The sequence below is a fragment of the Nematolebias whitei genome, chromosome 21 (genome assembly GCF_014905685.2).
Source record: "Nematolebias whitei isolate Nwh7 chromosome 21, NemWhi1, whole genome shotgun sequence".
Classification (NCBI taxonomy): domain Eukaryota; kingdom Metazoa; phylum Chordata; class Actinopteri; order Cyprinodontiformes; family Rivulidae; genus Nematolebias; species Nematolebias whitei.
Genome location: NC_056518.1, coordinates 8,708,713 through 8,729,916, shown reverse-complemented (window position 1 = coordinate 8,729,916; position 21,204 = coordinate 8,708,713). Strand labels below are relative to the sequence as shown.

General features: G+C 39.0%; 2 protein-coding genes across 2 annotated transcripts in view; both read right to left on the bottom strand.

The window, feature by feature from the left end:
* The window catches only part of ptpn21 (protein tyrosine phosphatase non-receptor type 21), a 37,586-nt gene extending 19,866 nt beyond the window's left edge, over positions 1–17,720 (bottom strand). The window contains exons 1-15 of the mRNA XM_037695300.1: positions 17,545–17,720; positions 16,637–16,882; positions 11,745–11,914; positions 11,388–11,485; positions 10,298–10,365; positions 10,056–10,126; positions 9,799–9,886; positions 9,607–9,695; positions 8,139–8,226; positions 7,765–7,844; positions 6,788–6,848; positions 6,479–6,560; positions 4,828–6,359; positions 2,765–2,905; positions 982–1,200 (exon numbers count right to left, since the gene is read on the bottom strand). Of these exons, the coding sequence (XP_037551228.1) occupies positions 982–1,200; positions 2,765–2,905; positions 4,828–6,359; positions 6,479–6,560; positions 6,788–6,848; positions 7,765–7,844; positions 8,139–8,226; positions 9,607–9,695; positions 9,799–9,886; positions 10,056–10,126; positions 10,298–10,365; positions 11,388–11,485; positions 11,745–11,914; positions 16,637–16,816 (2,967 nt within the window). The 5' untranslated portion in view covers positions 16,817–16,882; positions 17,545–17,720. The remainder of the gene's footprint in view (positions 1–981; positions 1,201–2,764; positions 2,906–4,827; positions 6,360–6,478; positions 6,561–6,787; positions 6,849–7,764; positions 7,845–8,138; positions 8,227–9,606; positions 9,696–9,798; positions 9,887–10,055; positions 10,127–10,297; positions 10,366–11,387; positions 11,486–11,744; positions 11,915–16,636; positions 16,883–17,544) is intronic.
* A 729-nt stretch (positions 17,721–18,449) lies between these two features.
* Positions 18,450–21,204, bottom strand: part of spata7 (spermatogenesis associated 7) — a gene marked incomplete in the record, with an annotated part of 11,486 nt that continues 8,731 nt past the window's right edge. Inside the window, 5 exon segments of the mRNA XM_037694927.1 lie at positions 18,450–19,131; positions 19,717–19,774; positions 19,933–20,010; positions 20,127–20,177; positions 20,275–20,387. Coding sequence (XP_037550855.1) covers positions 18,544–19,131; positions 19,717–19,774; positions 19,933–20,010; positions 20,127–20,177; positions 20,275–20,387 — 888 coding nt within the window.

Here is a 21,204-nt window from a genome sequence, read left to right as displayed (position 1 = left end):
ATATATATATATATATATATATATATATATATATATATATACACACACAATGTTAGACATTTAGTTATTGTCTTTTCCCATTTGGATCAATGTTTTTATCCTGTGTCCTTAGCTTGTTTGTTTTTGCTGTACACCACTTTGGCTGGCCTTGTTGCAGTTTTAAGTGCTTTATAAATACCATAAAGTGGTATGGTAAATATAGGCCACACTTGTCTATAAACTGCAGGTGTTCACATTGTAACATGAGGGCGGCTGTGGCTGAGTGGTTAGAGCAGTCGACCTCCATTGAGAGAGTTGGAGGTTTGATTCCACCAGCAGCCACATGCTGAAGTGTCCCTGGGCAAGACACTGAACCCTTCATAGCCTCTGATGTGTGTCCCATCTGTGTATAAATGTGATAAAAGAACTGATTAGTCTCTTTAGAATTATTTGTTCAATTAGCTTTGTAGAGATCTAGTAGAGTGTTGTATGAATGGGTAAATGGGGGGGAGTGGTGGTGCAGAGGCTAGAGAGGTGGGCCTGTGATCCGAAGAGCGCCGGTTCACGCCCCGGTAACATCAAAATTGTGGGTGGGGTGGGTGAAACACCCACACTTGCCCCCACTCTCATTCGCCCCACCCTGGGCCCATGAGCAAGGCCCTTAACCCCCACCATGTGCTCCCTAAACAGGTCTCTCTTGAAAAATGAGTTTTCGTGGCTCAATGAGACTACCTGGATAAATAAAGGTAAATGAAATGAGGACACAGATTATAGTGTAAAGCACTTTGAGTATCTTGATTAGATAGAAAGGGACTAGATAAGTGCAGTCCATTTACCATTTATTTACGCAGAAAGATTTAAAAAAAGTTTTGATGAAATATGTACTGGCAATGTACACAAATATGTACAGTAAATGTTTTTATTTATTGCATAATGATAAAGACTGATCCCACTGGAATCCTGAGGGCTGAGATTGACAATATAAACATGTGTATGTCTTACTTTAATGGGTGATGCGTTGATGTAGCCCGTGTTGTTCTCTTTAGTGGGAACCAGCTCCACTCTGTTGTCATCATAGGGAAGAACATCTAGAAAGCGATTTTTGTCTAAATTTTCTGGACAACCAGCGATGGTGAACTCTGCTCCCTGACGATGCTTTGGGACACTCTCGTACTCTTTAAACAGCTCTCCTTTTTCCATGTGCTCCTCCAGCAGCTTACACTGTCATACACAAACAGATCGTCCGTCACATTCATAAACCAAAGCACGGTATTTTATTGAGGTGGATTTACAAAAGAAAAAAATAAATAAATCAAGTGGTTAGAGTTAAAATATAGGTTTTTAAGTCACAACTGAAAAGGCAAACATTAATTTTACACCAAAATATTGTGTTTCACAAAAAAGTGAAAATAAGAGGTTGAAATCAACTTGTAAAAACTTTGTGAATAGGATTATAAATATAATTGCAAGAAAAGATGTCATGAACAGCAGTACAGCGATGTCCCCTGTCCCTGAGGGATTTGAATAGTGAATGTTTGTAGTTTAAAAGGAGTGTTTTTCTGGACTGGAATTGAGCAGGGAAGGCAGGCAAACCTAAATGTTTTTGGTACAAGATATTCAAATGAGTAGGAGGTGCACTGTGGAGAAGAACAAATATAGTTTGCTTTTTTCCTCTGCTTGTCCAAATTGGAAAAGAGTGACGGATCCTGGTGAGTGTAGGAAGCAATTTTATTCACCACCAGGAGCAATGGCGGAGCCAGAGGGTGGCCAATGGTGGCCTTGGCAACCATAGATTAATTTTTGGCTACTCAATTCAATTCAGTTTATTTATAAAGTGCCAATTCACAACAGAAGTCATCTCAGGGCACTGAACAAAAACATTCACATACTTAAAACGCCAACCATTTGCGGAAACCATACTGTTAATAAATATGAAAACTAGAAAGCATAGTTTCCACAAATGATGGGGTGGCTGGTTCTTGTTCACTCTCACATACGTAAATGTACGGCAATGGACGTCTTGGATTTTGACGTGACAAACACATTTTCATAAAGAAACTTTATAACGCCTGGATGTACCCACACACCAAAATCAAAGTTGGTGCCTCACTTATTTTTCTAGTTATCCTGCTCACAACATGCACGGACAGATGGATGACATTTCCAATTCCCCCTCTTTGCAGTGCGACGAGGGACAAAAAGTGCAGGAGTACAATGATTTAAACTTGACTTTCCACTTTCTCTACAACAGAAATGGTTGACCTTACCAAAACAAGAGTTTCCTGAGAACTGAACAAATTCAAGAAATAATCATCTGCTTTTTAAAATCTTGTAAAAATCTACAAATGTATATATTGTGATATTAAATACTACTCTGTACATTATCAGTTTGTCATAAGAGCCTACTTCTTGCTTTACCGTCATCCTTTTCAAATGTGCTTTTATATAAGTGAAATAAAACGATTTTAAAGCTGGTAATAATATAAATCTACAAATAACTCTTGCTGAATTTTCAAGAAATTTAGGGACCTACAATAAGCAACAACTTGATTTAGTAAAAAGTGTTGTAATTTCACTTGTTGTTGTGTTTCAAACTACTTCACTCTCTCCTTGCGTTTCCCTCATAACAGTCTCCACCAGGATCTTAACAACAGCAGCTCCTGATGGTCAACTTTATAACAAACAGAACACGTATTTACTCCGTTTTGAGCCTCTAAGCAAAACACAAAAAGCTACAAATGTTTGTTTTTCAAAAACAAAGTCGGTGACAAATTGAATGGCCTACCTTTTCGTCATTGGATGTTTGCTCAGGCTCGTCTTTGATTTCCTCGTGGACTGGCTTCCTGGACACAGACAGGCCATTGAGACGGGCCATCTTCAGAGGGCCCATCTTCTTCACCTCTGACCTGGAGCTTTTCTTCATCCCCTGATGTGACAAAGCGAAGATCAAGATGAAATTTTAAGAGCGTCAGACAGGAGAAGTGTACACAGAAAAAAGAGGAGGGACAGCGCATGCCTGTTAGGTGTTTACTGGATGAATGTTGCCTTTCTGGTTAAGCAAAGTAGCCTAACTGCATTCTTTGGGTAAGTATCAACCACAACTGGGTAAAGTCTATGACAACACTTCAGTGTATTCTCTCTCTATAAGTTCAAGTTCACATATAATCTCGATAGATGTCGATGAGAAAATTTAAGCAAACACAACAAAAAACAAACTAGAAAAACACCTCTTTTAATGTGGTTCTTCCAGATGTTTCAGTGCAGCAACAAAACAACTGAACTGGCCTTATGATTTCTGTGGTTAGCCATCACTGCCAAAATAAAGTGACTGCCTTATTTTACATTACACAATCTGAGATAATCTTTGGTCTACATTTTTAAAATGCTTTCTATTACCCAATCCTAAAAGTGTGTGTTTGTGTGTAAATGAAACCATGGCCACTTATAAGTACTTTTATTATCCTTTACCTATTGGGTCTACCAATCCATCTAGCCATTATCTTTAAACACTCATTCCTTTCCAAGTCACTGGTGCCAGTATCAAGGAGTCAACTGAGAGGTCGGGGACACCTTGAACAGGTGGCACGTCCATCACAATGCCACAAATAACCATTCACACTCTCACTCATACTTGGAGTCAGAGTTTCTTTATTTGTCATACACACCACATGTGGTACATGTGGTGGAATGTAATTTGTGTACACAGGGTCCCAGTTACATCCAACAATAAAATGTAAAAGAAAAACAGCAATAAGATCTAAGATATGAACTAAGAAAAACATTAACTAAAAAAGACACTAAGCACTAGTAGTACAAAAACAATACACCGAACATGAGTCTGTGTGAGCAGATGAATATGAATGAACACAACAGCATGAAACGGATGAGCAGCAACATGATGAGATTTTTCACAGTGATTATTCTGGTTAGAGATTCATGAGTCTAACAGCTAAGTGTGCTTGAGGCTGGCTATCAGCAGCTACTGTCTGGATGATGTATCCCTGGCTGATTCCATTCAGTGCAAGTCATCAGAGTCAAGCAATGACAAAAATGTACAGAGTTGTATTTTGCAATATAGGTTCATGCAGATATGCAAGGTACATCAACGTGTATTGTACAAATAAAGAACACTTAATATGTTGATAAATAAGTATATGTTTTGTATTTTTATAGTACCATTAGGTACATCACTTTGACTTGGTCATTTTAAAAGTAGCTCCCATGCTGAAAAAGTGTACGCACCCCCGATTTAGAGTTACCAAGTGACCTAAAATGTATGTTTTTACGCTATGAGAGAAACTGACTGACAATATAGACTGTACTAGGTCTAAATTTATAGTAAATGGAACGTAATTATATAGCACCTTTCTATCTTATTTCAAGATACTCAAAGTGCTTTACACTACAATCTGTGCCTCATTTACCCATTCACACAGCTCTCTACTAGATCTCTACAAAACTAATTGAACAAATCATTCTAAAGAGACTAATCAGAGCTTTATCATATTCATACACTGATGGGACACACATCGGAGGCTATGAAGTGTTCAGTGTCTTGCCAAGGGACACTTCAGCATGCGACTGCTGGTGGATTTGAACCCCCAACTCTTGCATTGGAGGACGACTGCTCTAACCACTCAGCCACAGCCGTCCAAAATATCATTTCTACGCATCTCCAGTAAACACCTGCGCTCAGAAACAGTAAACTTTGCATTTTGACATGGACTTTTCATTTCCACTTCTCATTTTTTATTGCCAGTTTACTATTGTGATACTGTAAAAAAACAGGTTTGAGTTAAAAAAATTTAAAAAATCAAAACAAAGAAATAATCTAAGAACCAGACTCACCGGCGGGGGTAAACCATCTCCTGTTTTCCTCCCAAGAAGCATATCAGACACATCAAGCCTCTTCTTAAAATCTTTTTTGGGCTTATCGTTGGTTTGCTCAGTCACATCTCCTTCTGACACGGAGGGCATAATTTCAGGTTGTCTTAATTCAGACAGCAGGTAAAGGGGCTCGCTCTTATGGATCAGAGGATGAACTTTATAGATTAATGAGCTTGTTATGGAGGGGTCCAGAGAAGAGCCTATGGGATAGGCAGGGGGAGGTTCTATGGGAGTCTGCTGTGTTGTCAAAGAAGAAAGGGAAGTCGAGCTGCGATGCTGCTGTGGCGGCTGCTTGGGAATAATATCTTGAACAGCCTCCTGTGAAAGTGGAGTGTGACACCCATTATCGTCCTCAAATTCCTCCTCCTCTTCTCCACTACTGTGAACTAACATTGTTGCATCAGAGATGGACTTTTTGTGCCCGTACTTTACATTTTCTTTAATGTCCCCTCTCTCTTCTGTTTTTGTATGTTCTAAAAACACATTAAGCTGGGAACCCTGAGAGGGACCAGCATGTACTCCTGCAGGCGGGGTGGCTGTTTCTGTTGCTGAGGAAGACACAGTTCGTTCATTGACCCTCACTCCCTCAAGACTGTGAGCTATGCCAGCAATCTCAATCGAGTTACGTTTCTGAGTATGATATGGCTGCCGATGAGGAGGCCCGCTGAATAAAGGCTCAGAGACCTCTTGTAAAGAGTGTGCAACAGGTAGACTGTCTTCCTGAAAGGTCTGAACTGAGTGATGCACACGTCTTGTGATGATCAAGTCTGGATTACTACTGCTGACATACAGGTGACGTGAAAGATCAGGTGTGCTGTTAGCAGGACGAGGATGGGCATATGGGTAGGGTGGAGGTGGTCTGTAAACCTGTGTTCTCATGATGTTGGTGGCCGGATACTCTTGTGCTTGCTGTAACTGGACATTTGTGAGTTCTGGGACACTGACTGCCCCCACAACAGGCCTGCGCTCCACTGGGTAGGGGTATGGAGAAGGGCTGTGGAAGCTGGAGCCCAGATGAAATGGATAGTGGTGATGATAGGATGTTCCACCATGTTCTACCCTTATCTCTGGTTGACTGTAAACTAGAGGGTCTGGTCTGCTGTAGGCATACGAGTTTCCAATATTTAAGTTCCTCATGGAATGACTCTGCCGATGCTCTTGAGATAAAACCATTCCTCCCCCCACACCTCTGGTTTTTTGGCGCATCACTGTTTCATAATCAGGCGTGGCACGATAGGAGGGTGGGATGACAGCGCTGTGGCGATGGGAGGGAACATAATCTGGCCTGATGATGTCACTGGTGATAGAGGGGTTGGAGGACATGGGTGATGGCTGGAGGTAGTGCTGGGGGTTGGTCAGAGAGCTGGTGCTGTGGGCACTGTACACGCTGCCATTACGCAAACGCCCTCCACTGTTGTATTCTAGAGGAGAGTGGTCCAGACTGGTCTGAGAGTGGTAGTAATACCCATTCTGCGAGTTCATGTACAGGTTGTCTAAGAACAAAGAAAACACCACAAAATAGATGAACAAAAACCTTTTACCATTACTATATGTAGACATATATTTCCAAAGGTTTTTTTCACTGAAATAAAATGTCTTAATTAGCACTTACCTTGTGATGATGTGTAAGGCTCCGTGAAATGACCATTGTAGTGCATTTGTGGAGGGGCCATCATGTAGGCTTGTGGCTTTGGCTGTAGAGCAACAAGAGAGGGACTCAGAAGTGCTCATATGATTCAAAAACTCTTCAGGGGTTAAGGCAACAAAGAACCAAAAAGTTAACATAACTGTAATTACCATCTGATGTCAGATAATTCCAACAAAGACCAACAATTTAGTGGGGTATTATATGCACAGGAATGTGATATTCAGCACAGTGAATTTGTTGTAGAAGTGTGAACTGAGGGAACAAAGACATTACCAAAGATATTCTGGTAGAAGACCTTCGTCTGACTGGGTTGACAGCTGTAGGTTGGCTTTGGCTGGTTGAAAAAAGAAGTCAATTAAAACTTTAAATAATTTATTTTTTTAAGTGCTTATCAAATGTATTTTTATTACCTTACTTTTTATCTAAATTGCAAGCTGAACCAGCGCAAATTTAGCCAAACATACTGTACCACTCTTTTTCCAGTTAACCAGAAAACGTTTTACCCAACCCACCAGGAAGCTGCACAGTTCAAAGTCAATATCGTACAAGCATGCTGTGGTGTACAGAGACCAGACTTATGCAAAATTTTTACGTTTGAATTGCAGTTTTGTCTCCAAATTCCAATAATTTCCTTAAACCTGGTGTAAAAAAACTAAACAAATCAAAATGTGTTTTAAACTTGTTGCAGTCCTCGTTTATATTTGACAAATCATATTATCAAAGAAAAAGTAGAGTGATCCGACTCTTTTTTGCATCAGGTTGACCCTGTTGATAGTTTGGAAGTGACAGTCAGTATTATTGTAAGCCAGAATTTATGTTTTTCTTTCTGGAACCAAAAACTCCAATTAAAATGTTGACCTCAGTATATTGGCTTCAGGTAAAACTAAAATTTAAAACTAGGTCTTAAAATTACAAAAAAAAATTGGATTTCAGAAACTTTTTATACATTAGACCTACAGTAACTACAGAGAGTAAATTGGTGGTGGCATTAGGTGGATAATAGTACACTGTAGGTGGTGGCTGAAAGATTTGCTCACCCCTTATCAGAAGGAAGAGAGGTACGAGAGAGCATTGGAAAACGAGGAAAGGACAGAGTGAGAAGGGACTTCTGGGAGCTCTCAGAGGGCAGGGGGCTATACTCCTCTCTGAAGAGAGGAGGAGGAGACATGAGGCTATAACAAGATGATGTACAGAAGACAGCAAGGGATAAAGAGACACAAAGTAGGCTAGAAGTGTTAGCAAACACTTACAGGCTACTCTTGTTAATCTTATAAAACTTGAGTCTGGCAAGACACAGCCGGCATACATATTTAGAGGTTTCCATGTCTTCCTACACACAAGAAAACAACAGAAATATTGAATTGGTGAGACAGTCTGCACAGATTTAAGTTTAGTTATTTGAAACAGAAGCGTTCGTGTATGAATTAAGAAAAAAATTCAACATTCTTCCAGATAAATGGTATGTAATTTCATGACAAAAACACATCCAAGTAACTTCCACTCACAAAGAGGCATTCAGATAGGCTGGTGGTCAAATCTATGACAAGTGCAAAATGCCAATTTAGCTAAATCAAATAAAAGACAACTATGCTGATGATGATGGGATAAGAAGAGGCAGACTTACGGTCTGAAACTGAACACTCTCCTCTCTGTTGGCCAACTCCAGGGCAAAGAAGGACCTATTGTGACTCATGTTGTTAATTTCATGCCACCTACACAGTCCATTAACACGATGGCAAAACGAACAGGAGAAAAAAACAAAACACAATGTTGCTGCAGTCCAACAAATTGGGACAATGATTTCATTCCACATAAATAAAAAAAACATACAGAAGTGGGAGCCAGTATTCTTCTAAAAATAATGCTGGAAATGTACAAAACAACTTGAAATATTTTTTCTTACTCATAACCCACAGTTCCTATCTGCTATCAACCTGACTTGCTCTTTTAAAATTTACCACCTTTAGTTGAACAAATAAAAAAAATAAAAATTAAAACAGCTATAAACTTTGCTACAGTAGTCCCTCGCTTATTGTGGGGGGTCCGTACCCTGAAGACTAGTGATAAGTGAAAAACCACCAAGTAGGAATAATAGTACAAGTAGTAATTAGTAGTTGATTTTAGTTAGTATATATATATATATATATGATATGGCAGCACGGTGGCGCAACTGGTAGAGCTGCTGCCTCTCAGCGAACAGGTCCCTGGTTCAAACCCCGGTCCAGGGGCCTTCTGGGTGGAGTTTGCATGTTCTCTCCGTGCATGCGTGGGTTTTCTCCGGGTACTCCGGTTTCCTCCCACAGACCAAAAACATGCATGTTAGGCTGATTGGTGACTCTAAATTGTCCCTAGGTGTGAGTGGGAGAGTGAATGGTTGTTTGTCTCTATGTGGCCCTGTGATGGACTTGCGACCAGTCCAGGGTGTACCCCGCCCTTCGCACAGTGATTGCTGGACATGGGCACCAGCGACCCCTGTGACCCAAAATGGAATAAACGGGTAAAGATAATGGATGGATGGATGGATATATATGATATATAAAGGTGTTTTAAACCCTTCCCACACTCTTGCAATATTCTAAGCAATGTTTTTAAACTCTAAACGCTCTAAAAGAGCACAGAATGTCATGATTTCAGCTCTCTGCCTCCTCTGCTCTTTGCAACTGCAAGCGCTCTTGGCCACGCCCACTTCTCCACTCTGCATGGGGAACAGCTGATCAGCTGCAGGAGGAAGCTTTTTCTGCAGCTCTGGGCTGCACAAATGTGCAGCAGGTGCTAAATAATTTTAAATAATTTATTTTAAATAAAAATTCCACGCCAATTGTGCAGCTCATCCATCAATCAGCCAATTGTGTGTCATGTCCAATCTTATTTTGAAAAACCGTGATAGGGAGAGTCCGCGATAAACGAACCGCGAAGTAGCGAGGGACTACTGTACATAACTTTATCTCTCCTTAAAGGTTTCTGTACTGCCATTAATGAAAAAGAGGTATAAAGATACATAATATATTTGATCTCAAGGCTAAGACATTCTGGAAATATGAGGTCTTAAACATTTCTGAAATCTAAAATGTCCACATTTATTCTAAACTTACCTAAACAATAGAGATGGACGTCCATTTTTATATTTGACAAAGATACCATCAAGACAGGATCCCAAGGTAACATCTGTGCCTGTACTGTCCTGATCTCACACAAAAATAAAATATATTATTTTCTTATTCTACCAACTAAATGACATTGATCTTAGGGCTGAAGGGAACTACACATGGAGCTTGTAGACCTACCTTTGCTTGATAGCTTTCCTGGCCATAGCCTTCCATTTTCTCCACCTCCTGCATGTACAACGTTTCTGCCTCTGAGGCTGGCAAACCTCTGAAAAGAACATCGCAGAGAAAATATGAAAACCCTCTGATTATGGGGTTTACAGGGTAGTAAAGGGTTTCTGTGGCATAGGTAACAAAATCAACAATAAGTTTTTATTGACAACTTCAAACTGGTTTATAAATCTTTGTCTTTTGATCAAACACGAACACACACTCACCTAAAGGACTGATAGCGGAGTGCCACTTTTTGTGTGGCCTCTTCCAGCACCTGTTCATCCTGAATCCAATTCTGCAAAGACCGAACAAGGTTGAAATACTTATCCAAATCAACACACAAAAAACAAACAAACAAACAAAAACCACAAAAACAACAACAACAACAACAACAACAACAACAACAACAACAACAACAACAACATGATTTATGACTTGTGCAAAGCAAACAAAATAAAATGCTTACTATAGGAAACAGTGCAAACTTCTGAAGAAAATCCTGGGAATCATATTGACTGAAGTCCCCAAAGTCCGCTGTGGATAAAGACAGAAGGATGCTGCTAAGAACAGGTACATAAAGCAAAGCAAACACATTGACAATACTTTCCTGACAACTCTTTGCAACTATTTCAAGGAAGGCATTGTGGAACTGCAGTACAATGTCTTTTGAGAAGCTAGAGTACATGAACACACGATGGTCTAATTTTAGAAAAGGAGCAATCTACGCTATTTCTTTTGCTCAAGCTTTTGCCAACACATTAGCCCAAAACTGTAACAGATTCAGGTTGTCTTTTGTAAACAGCTACAGTACTTAGTATTCCAGGCATGAGTAGTGCCTAAAAGCTACAAACGGCCTTCACTCCAGGCAGCATTCAAAACATAAACAAAAGCTACACAATAGCAAATTGTTCAAGTTTCCATATGAAAATAAAGAGATAATAAATAAAAAAACATGCAATTTACTCTTGAGACCTATCTTTATGGTACAAACTGAATGGTAGTTGAACAGAACAGCATCAACAGTTTGTTCATTTGTTCTAAGCCAATGTCCAGACTAGTAAGTTGTGATGTGTGCTATAACTGACTGCAGTGTGTGAGCATGCTGCATAATAATAATATAATAATAATGTCATCACAATGTCAGCACTGTATGTTTCCATACAATGGCAAAATTAGTCTCTGCATTTAACCCATCCACCACCAGGTGGTGCAGTGGGCAGCTATTGAAAGCGCCTGGGGGACATTTTGGGGATGAGATGTGCTGCCCAGAGACGCCATGTGATGTGCAGTGACTGGGGATCGACCCTGGGACTTTCGGGTCCCAAGCCGGCTGCCCTGCCTCTACACCATCTTGGCCCCCATAATAAAATATTCAAACATTATTCTTTATATAAACTGTTGTAAGCATCAAATGCAAAACTTCGTAAAAAAAAAAAAAAGAAAGTATTTTGGACAGTAGAAAAAAAAACAACACTGCACACATCGGTCAAAAATCACCACGTTATACAAGCTAAACATGCTGACACAGGGTTGGTATGACAGACTTTCACATTTACCTTGCACTGCGAAGCTCGCTAAACGTATGGCTTGGTCCAGGGAGCAGGAGATTCTGCCCTCCAGAACATCTTTCTTCAACTGTAAGAAATACTGATATCTGTGAGAAAGAAGTAATTTATTAGGGGCAGAAAATGGTAACATGTGAGATCCTAATGTGTTTTTATTTTGTTAAAACCTGTAAAATCAACACACTGACACCACCAAACCTTCAACTTATCATTGTGCTAAAATACTATTTAAAAAAAAAATGATGCATTTGTACCACTTTTTTGAAAACTGTACTTTTCATACAATGTTTTCTAAGATAAATCCTGTAGTTACAGAACAAATAGAGGTAGGAGTGATGGCGAGTTCACCTTGTGATCTCCTGTTGCAGCTGGGTGACACTGGGTATGTAAAACAAGACTCCAAAGTAAACGGTGGGCTCGGAGCCATACTTGTCCAGCTGTTTCTTCAGCGCCTTCTCCAAGTCGATCCACCTCTGCTGGTTTTGTTTATTGCAATACCAAAGACTGAAATATGTGATCTGAGACGTAAAACAAAACAGGAAGATCCTATAAGTTCTGGCTGCACAATCTGACAATTAAAAGATTTTTCATAATTACAATCTTTTTACACCTTAGTGATTTTTATCATGAGGTCTTGTTCAACATAACATTAAAGCTACAATTAATTTATAATTCTGTCATAAATAAAGGCAATGCATACTTACCAAAGGGTTTTATAACATATTTAACTTGAGAAATTAGTGATAACATTAGATCTTTCTTATTATAAGTGTTCATTTCCACAGCTCTTACTGAATATCCACCTTATTCCTTGGGGGCTCTACTGTATAAATAATTCTGGTACAACTTCCTGTCAGACAGGAAGTAGCAGTAAGCACTGGTTAACCATGGTAGCAGAGCACAGACCACAGTTTATTTGAAAGTAATTTTCATCCAGTTTAGCAGATAAAACACTGTTTTTGTTTTGTTTACATTATTAACAACCATAAAGTTTACTAAAATAGCCGTGCTGAGTTCAGATACTTGTTGTGTTCATGGCTGCAGAACAACCAGACCAAACTAAATCAGTGACTACAACAGAGTTTTTAACACGGACCCAAAGCAAAAAAAACAAAAAAAACAACAAAAAAAGAGAGTTCCTGTGAAAGAGGTACAGTTTCCATCTCCTACCTACAGATGAGGAAATAAGAAGAATGTAGCTGAAAAATGTGAACTTGAACAGACCACCCGTATGTGAACTCATTTCACTTTGTTGACAAACGGCCGATGGAGGAAAACCTGCATCCTACTTTGTGTCTGGACGACAATAAACCACCGGAGAAGAGACGCCGGATCCTCAGAAGGATTGAAAACAGTGACGAGAACATTAGAGATGATTTCAAGTGTATGGAGGACACAGATTTGTAGTATTTGTTTGTCTTCTGTATTACAATTTTGCGATTAATTTTCTCTGCAATTAAGCCAAGCTCAGTGATGGAGGACTTTAAGTCTTTGGCCGAGCTCTGTGTCTGCTTTAAGGTAAGATCTACTGGTATGCCCAAATTTCTAAATCAGAATTAACAATGTTATTAAATGACAATCAACCATTTTGAAAATGAAAACTCACTGAACAAGAGCCAAAATGCAAATGTGTGAGCCTTAAACATATATTTTACAGCTTATTATTGTTGGGCTGAAAAATTATGACTAACAAAAATCTAAAAAATATAAAATAATAAATAAATAAATTAAAAATTAAAAGCCCATTTAAATAAAGGCTGCATGATATTAGGAACACTTGAAGTGCAATATTATTGTTTATCGCTAGGGCTTTAACGGACTACTTGAGTAATCGACAGGTCGATTCCTAGGACATCTATCGAGTTTTTAAATTTCACGTTGAGTATTCATAGTGAGGTCATTACGTTGCCGTTACGTCATTGCATCACGTCACGTGATCTTCACCGGGCGCGGACTATAAAATAGATTCCTCCAAGCAGACGGAATGAGTGGAGCAGGCCCAGTCTTGGCAAACAGGTAGAAATGCATTAATTGTATGGAAATATTTCACTTAAGATTAATCTTCCGGTTCAACTACCGTAAGGAAACAGAAAATTAATCAACCTCCTGATTATTTGGAGCTCGTTGTAAACTGGTGTTAAACCATATTCTGTGACCAACGTATATTGTGACCGTAGGGGGCGGTGTTGCATGCACTGTTGCAGGTCACAGAATATGGTGGAACACCGGGTCCAATCGACCAAACCAGAACCAGCTTCCTCTGACAATAGCTATGTTTACATGCGCAACATTTTTTGACCGGATTGAAATGTTTTCAGATTAAATAATTCAAATGTATTGTTTACATGGGCACAATCTGTTCATGACGAGCGTTTACATGCAGCGGGCTTTGTTCTGATCAGCAGTACTGACATGCGCAGAGTGGTAAACTCGCCTTAAAAAAAACACAGAAGAAGAAGTTCTACTTCCGGGGTGAACGTAAACAAACCTGAGCACCCAAAATGGACCTGCGACATGTTTTAATGACGGTGGAGACGTTACTGCACTCCCTGGCTGAGCTACAGGTAATAGAAATCATTTTGAGCTCTTTCAAAGTTTCTAGTAGAAATGTTGTGTCGCTCACCGACCAGTTTTACTTCCCTGACATGCTAATATTATTAGCATTAGCCAGGCGGAAATGGCAAAGTCGCACATGCGCAGTCAGGTCAGTTTTTCACGATCAGATAAAAACAAACAGATCAAGCGTTTACATGCGGGTTACAGATTGGCGTAAACCACCCGTTTCGTTCTGATCACAAATTATAACGGATCGCGCCGAATACAAAAAAATAACCCAAACGGAGTGTTTACATGACACACTTTTATTCCAACCGGCCATTTGATCCGGTTACTTTTGTCCATGTAAACATACCTATTGTTTAGCAAACAAAAAGCAAAAAATATTCATCTCCACACCTATAAAAAAGCTATAAACATATTAATCTCCAAAACTAAACCTAATGCGCAACACTGCGGGCGGTGGTGTGGGGTGGTCGTCCGCCACACTATTGTTAAGTTTTGTTTTTTTTGTGCAGCATGTTTCTTTCACTTTTACAGCTTAATAATAATAATAACTAATAGTTTTGGTTTTCCTGTGACTTATTTGCAGTATGATAAATGGTACGAGCATAATATATGTTCCCAATGTTTTGTTGGTCTTTTAAAAAAAAAATTTAATAATAAAATTATTTTTTTGGTGGTTTTATTTATTTATTTTTGCACCTTGAGATCTTATGACATCATCAACTACTCGAGTTTTATTATGTTAATGTCGAGTTGAAAAATGATGCAGTCATTCAACCCCTATTTATCGCGATAGCAATATCAATTCAATTCAATTCAATTCAATTCAAAAATACTTTATTAATCCCAAAGGGAAATTATTTGTTGTAACTCATTATCCTCATTTCATTAAGAGATGTTATAGATGCTGATGGCTGTAGACATGAAGGATCTCTTGTAAAGGTCCATCCCACAGTGGATCCTAAGAAACTGGCTGCAGATGCCGTCCGATCCGTCCACCCAAACTCGGCTGGCCTCTCGGTTCCCCCGGTCTGTAGGACCGCCCAAATGCCGGGCAGAACTCCTCCCAGAGCGATGGCCACTCCTCCCAGCAGTCTGCCGAGCTCCTCGTCGCTGCGGACAGTCAACTGTAGGTGCTGAGGGACGATCCTGTCCTTCCAATGTCATGAGCCGTGTTTCCTGCTAGTTCCAGGATCTCAGTGGTCAGGCACTCGAGCACAGCTGGCAGGTAGATGAGAATGCGTCCACAGAACATCCTTTCAACTCATTTGAGATTTGTGGCTGTAGTTGAGATATTATTTGAGCTTTTGAGATGTTAATCAGCTGCTGTTGGTTGTAGAAAACTGCCTTGTTGCCATGGTTACGGATCATAACAAATGTCCAAAACTATAAAAATTTCAGTAAAAATCCTTCCAGCTGCACAGCATCCGATACCAGAGGAAACAATCATCCAAAACATTTGATTTACATCCAGAAAAAGAGGAATTAGTTTCCAAAATCAAAATCTCACGATGAAAGTAACGGAGCTGCTCCAACATGCAGCCACCTTGAGCGGCGCAATGTGTCTGAGAAACCCCATATTTCTCTCACTTTATCTTCCATCACTATAATTGAGCATCGTTGTCAGTCAGTCTCTTGAAAAAAATATATTTTAGCATGAACATGAATGGTCTAAACAGTCCTTTGCAAAAATGATATTGCACTTACTGATATTACGATGACAATAAACTTGCAATATACTGTGCATTACTGTTTTAAATGCTTCATTCCCTCAGGTGGCAGTTTTCTGACGTTCCTCTTTTACTTTGTGTTTGACTTAAAAAAAAATTAATTCCAGTGAGCAATTGTAGTTCTTATTTTTCTGGAAAAGAGATAGATCTTAGCTTTAAACTTTGCTTTCTGATGCTGGATTGTACAGAAAGACAACTGAACATGTTTTTAGGCAGTGAAAAAATTACTGTTGAACTCAGGTCATTTCATTATTACTAAACACAGGTTAGTCTTACTTTCATTTCATTTCAGAAACTATGAACTCTGAGGAATCTAATCTGGTATATAGATTGTAAACATTGGGTGATTTAATTTTAAATTTAAAGACCTTTTGAATTTAATATTTAGGAAAACTAGTTGTTCCGAATAGAACTAAAACTGATGTGGAAATAAACGTTTTAAAGTCTTCCAGCAAGCCGCTTTAGGAATATTTTAATAACAGAAATATTCTTAAAAACATTTAGATAAATTTCAGTATGAGGTACACAAGAAAAAGGGCACAAAGAGAAACAAACTAGACCAAAAAGATCAGCCTGAATTGTAACAAAAGTAGAAAAAAAAAAAAGATAAACAATTAAAAATCTGTGCTACTTTTAACCATTGTTTTTCATGTTTTCTTTGTGGTTTTAGTCTCAACAAAAAGCGTACTAAATTTATTTCCTACGATGAAGTCATGTGCACTATAAAATCTGCATATTCCTAATGTGCTGGCAAGAAGGGCCACAACTATGAAAGGTGTTATATAAAGTAAACAAGACAAAGTGCTTGTTTTTGTCAATGATGTTTGACTTCATTTCAATAAGGAATGTGAGCAGAAGACAAACTTAACCACTTTACTGCTGAGATAGCAAGACTTCAGAGCCTGTAAAGAACAATGAGCACTTGTATTGAATGAAACTCATACATACCTCTCTTAACTCCAGTCTCTGGGCTACTGCCTCCAAACATTCCTGCCCCGTGCTCTCCACGGACAGAGTAAACTCCACAAAGTCTCCATTGAGAAGCTGAATCCGAGTGACAAGACAGCTCTTGCTTGAAACTGTATACCTTCGAGTCCTTTTGAGTTTAAAGCCAAATGGTAAGGGCATGGCTCACACGTCTTGCAGAGGAAATGGTCTCCACCTCTTCCAGAGAAACGACTGTTCTCCCAGAATCTGTGAGAAGAGTTCAAGTCATGAACAAAAACATACCGAAAACACGAGAAAACCCGAATCCAGTAGTTTCAGGGGATACTACACACCACACAGACATGAGTTAGGTTTGCTCGTACTCATTACTAAAATATGTTACAACGCTTCTACATTATTTGACACACCTGACAGAGGCCATAAACACATGGTTTCAAGTTTTATACTTTACCCATTGACTTCAGTTCATCGTGTTTTTACTTATATATTGAACACTGTAGGAAACTGTATAGAAATACATTTAAATTAAACCTTGATCTCGGTTACCACGATTTTGCTGGTTACTTTTCTAAGCTTGTGGTCAGATAATCCCCTACCAAGGAATAGCCAGGTCCAAACACAGAGCGACTCGATTCGACAAGCAACAACTGCAAACGCTTTACTTTGCTCGTGAAACCACATTTCAATTGCTATACCATTTAATTCGTGTTACTTTATAAAACTTCCCCACAGCGATTGATTTTCTCCAAAGTACTGGCAACGTTTCGTTTGACTTAAAAAAAAAAAAACAGTTAAGTTTAGCTACAGTGCTAGGCAGCTAACTTTCGCTCCAGTAAATAGACGACACCCTCGAGAGGCTGACGTCGCTCGTAAATATTTTGGGAGAAAGAAAAAAAAAAACACATTACCGTTAGCCAGAAGATGAAATTTAGTATTCCAGCCAGTGTTAAAAGTTTTGACTATTCCGTCATAATGATAAAATGGATAAGAGCTTTATAGATAATTAGAAGCTGCGGGAGCTTCTTTGCCTGTAGTTTGTCTCCAGATCTAAATTAACCAGGCAGCTCCATGTCTGTCCGTCCAACTGTTCACTCAAGTTCCAAGCGTGTTTCTCTTCCTGGGATTGGAAGAGCAACAAGTGTATTCCGTCTCCATCCGCGAAACTATATTTTGTATTATTTCTTTTTCAGCTCTTACTTACCTCCAGAACTAAAGTCGAAAAAACTGCAACTCTACAATAAAATAGTGTAAGCTTCATACTTGACTGTATTGTTACAAATATAACGCTTTTTAAAGTCATTGTAGTGCCCCTCTGGCGGAGGAATACATCGGTGTTTTCAGTGCCATGACATCAGACAGCTGGAATGCTGAGCGGTGAAAATGCCAGAAATGAGACAGCTGTCACGAACTGCTGGCCGCAGACATGTTTGTTTACCTTTTGCATCGATTCACTGGATAACTATAATCACCTACAAATGACACTGAGCAATATTTATATTTATTTGCAATGTTATTCAAGACGTGACCCTGAAAAGTAGTGATAGTGTTTGCCTTATTGCTGTTAATGCCAAGTTGGAATAGTTTTTTTTATTTAGATTTCATCCACTAAATGAAAATGCAAAGAAAAAAGAATTTATTTCAATTAAAAGACATTATCTGGTGAAAGACAGTTCTTAGTCACTGCATGTCAGAAGTGAAACACCTGAGAATAGTTTTTTTTTAATTACTTAGTTATTTAAAGTTGAAAAAACTGCAATGAACAGCAACATTTCATTGAAGACTTGAAAAAAAGTTAAAACATCAAAAACATGGGAAACAGTGAGTGGTTTTAAATTGCTACAGCCTACTGTTTTACAACCTTTGAAGAACCAGACAATAAAAGCCTCCAACCCTGAGTGCAGCAGCATTTAGAAATCATCGTCACTGGCAGAGCCAGCACTGTTTGCATCCGGTTCACTGGCAGTTTCCACGGCACGTGTGCTTCTGGATACATGTAATATCTCTGACAAGTTGCTTCCCAGATCCTCAAGCTCTTTGATTTCTCTTTTTAAATTCCCGTCCTCTTGATTCAGATCACTGTTTATATTGGAGGAGTCGCGGTTGTCATCAGCTCTGGTTGCAGCTGCATCTCTCTGATGGAAGCCCTCCTGACCGTCGTCTTGGTGATTAAGAAATTCATCTCTGAGTGAAGCTGAGTCATCATCGTCGCCATCGTTCTTCGTCTCTTCTCCAACTACTGTGGTTAAAGGTGTATTAGGGGAACTTAAGGGAGTAGAAACCAGTAAAGGATGATCACAATGTGACAAATCCCAGTTATTAATCAGTGGCTTGTGAGTTAAAGGGTCAGTGTCGTCTTTAGTCTTCACTTGTTTCCTCTCAAACTCCAGATGTGAGAACATTTTATCAAGTGAATCAGTTTCTGTTTTAGAGGGGGGCGTGTTGGGTGGCTCTTCCAGTTCTTTGCAGAGCTCTTCCAGAAGGTGGCGCATTTTACCCTAAAAACAACATGAGAAAGTCCTCAACAGCGTGCACGGCCCTGTGCGCTGGAGCTGCCAGCATCTCTCTCTGCTGCAACTGTTGAAGACTAGATGGTGAGCAGCATTTGCAAAGGGGGTGTCCAAACAGTTTTCCTCAAGCGAAGCATGCGGTTTTGTCTCTTGACTTTTTAACATGCTCAAACATACAGAACTCAGTGACTGCAACTGAAAATGTTCCTTTTTCACAATTTTGACTCACCAACTAGTCCTGAACAGCCACACTCCAATAAAACACTGCCTTAATCATTACAGTCAATACGTTTTCCTTGCTAGGACAATGAAAATAAAAAACAGGGTGCCCAACAACAAAGATACTGCGACTGTTTTCTTGTATTTATAATGTAAAAAATAAAATTCTTCCTCATTTTAGATTTTAGACATTTGTATTTTTAGACAAAGCAAAATCTAATGGAAATACTAATATTTTTCCATGATAGGTTTTCTATTCTCCATCTTTTTTCCAAATAAATAGCAGACTTTTAAATAGACTTTGTGGGAACCCTGTTCATGTATTTGATCATAATCATGAAATTATAGGCTTACCTCATCAAGTCGATGCAGGTTCATGTCAATATGACGTGTCATCACCCGGTCTATCGTGCTTTTACAGAATAAAGATAGCTTGAGTCATGATTTCAAAAGAAGATATTTAAAATCACAATCAACAATAACGAAGCGCCTGGTGTACCCAGGCTGTAAATGTGTTTAAGACACTGAAGCACTCATTTATAAATTTCAGGTGGTTCATAGAAGAAAAACCTGTTCGAGACGTGCCCTCTGGACAAGATGTCTTCTGTCACCGTTGCAATAAATTCAAGATACATTAACTCTTCATCCCTGTCAAAAAGAAAAAGAAGACGATAATTCAATTCATAACTTGTTTTAAGTTATATTTAAGATTTATGAAAGTTTTAACTTGTCAAATCTGTACAGCGATGGCATGGAGAACTCACTCTGCAGAGACGCCGCTGTTACTGAGAGGTTTCTTGCTTTCAGGTGAGATCCTGAAGTGTGAGACACATTTTTAGGATTTGACTCTAGATAACATGGAGTAACTTACAGAATAAAATGCTAACTTCCAGTTTGACTGCATTAATTCACCTGGACGTGGAGCCGAAAAGATTATTTTCTCTCTTGGGTTTAAAATCCTGTTCACCTGATGGTGGTAAATTTGTGCAGTTGATCTCATCTTCCAGCCACTCTGTAGAATATTCCTGTTCAACAAGAAAATGAGAGGGTGCATTTAATCATGTCTACATGAATCTTCATATTTATTTTGTTATTCAAGTTTTAGAGTCATGCTCAAATGATAAATGGACTGTACTTATATAACACCTTTCCATCTTATCCAGACACTCAAAGCTCTTTACAATCTGTGCCTCATTTACCCATTCATACAGCTCTATACTAGATCTGTACAAAGATGAATCAGTGATTTATCACATTTATACATCAATGGGACACACATCAGAGGCAATGAGGGGTTCAGTGTCTTGCCCAGGGACACTTCAGCATGTGACTGCTGGTGGAATTGAACCCCCAACTCTTACAGTGGAGGACGATTGCTCTAACCACTCAGCCACAGCCGCTCAAAGTTTCATAATGACCCTAAACATCTGTTCCAGAAAATTCTGAAGTAGAACATTATGACCATGATAAAGCCGATTTAATTTGTCTTTGATGCATTACTTTTAATCTCATTCCTCCTTTAGCTTTACACATATGCTAATATGGCTCTGCCCATACTCTCAGCACTTCCTCAAACTCTTTTTCAACTGTCTTGAACTAAATGAAAATTTTATTAAGTAAGCCAAAAGCAACAAACATAATTGATATAACAGCTAACTTCACTCACTAAGCACACCTTCATATATTTTTTTACACATAAGGCAGTTTTATATTTGGTTTATTTGTGCAGGACGTTGGCAGAGCTGCCTGGGGTCTCCAGAGAAAGATTCAAAGGATAAATGCTCAGCTAAAATGTTGAGAACTGTGTTTTTCTTGAACAATGTTGCAACTTGTAGACATGAG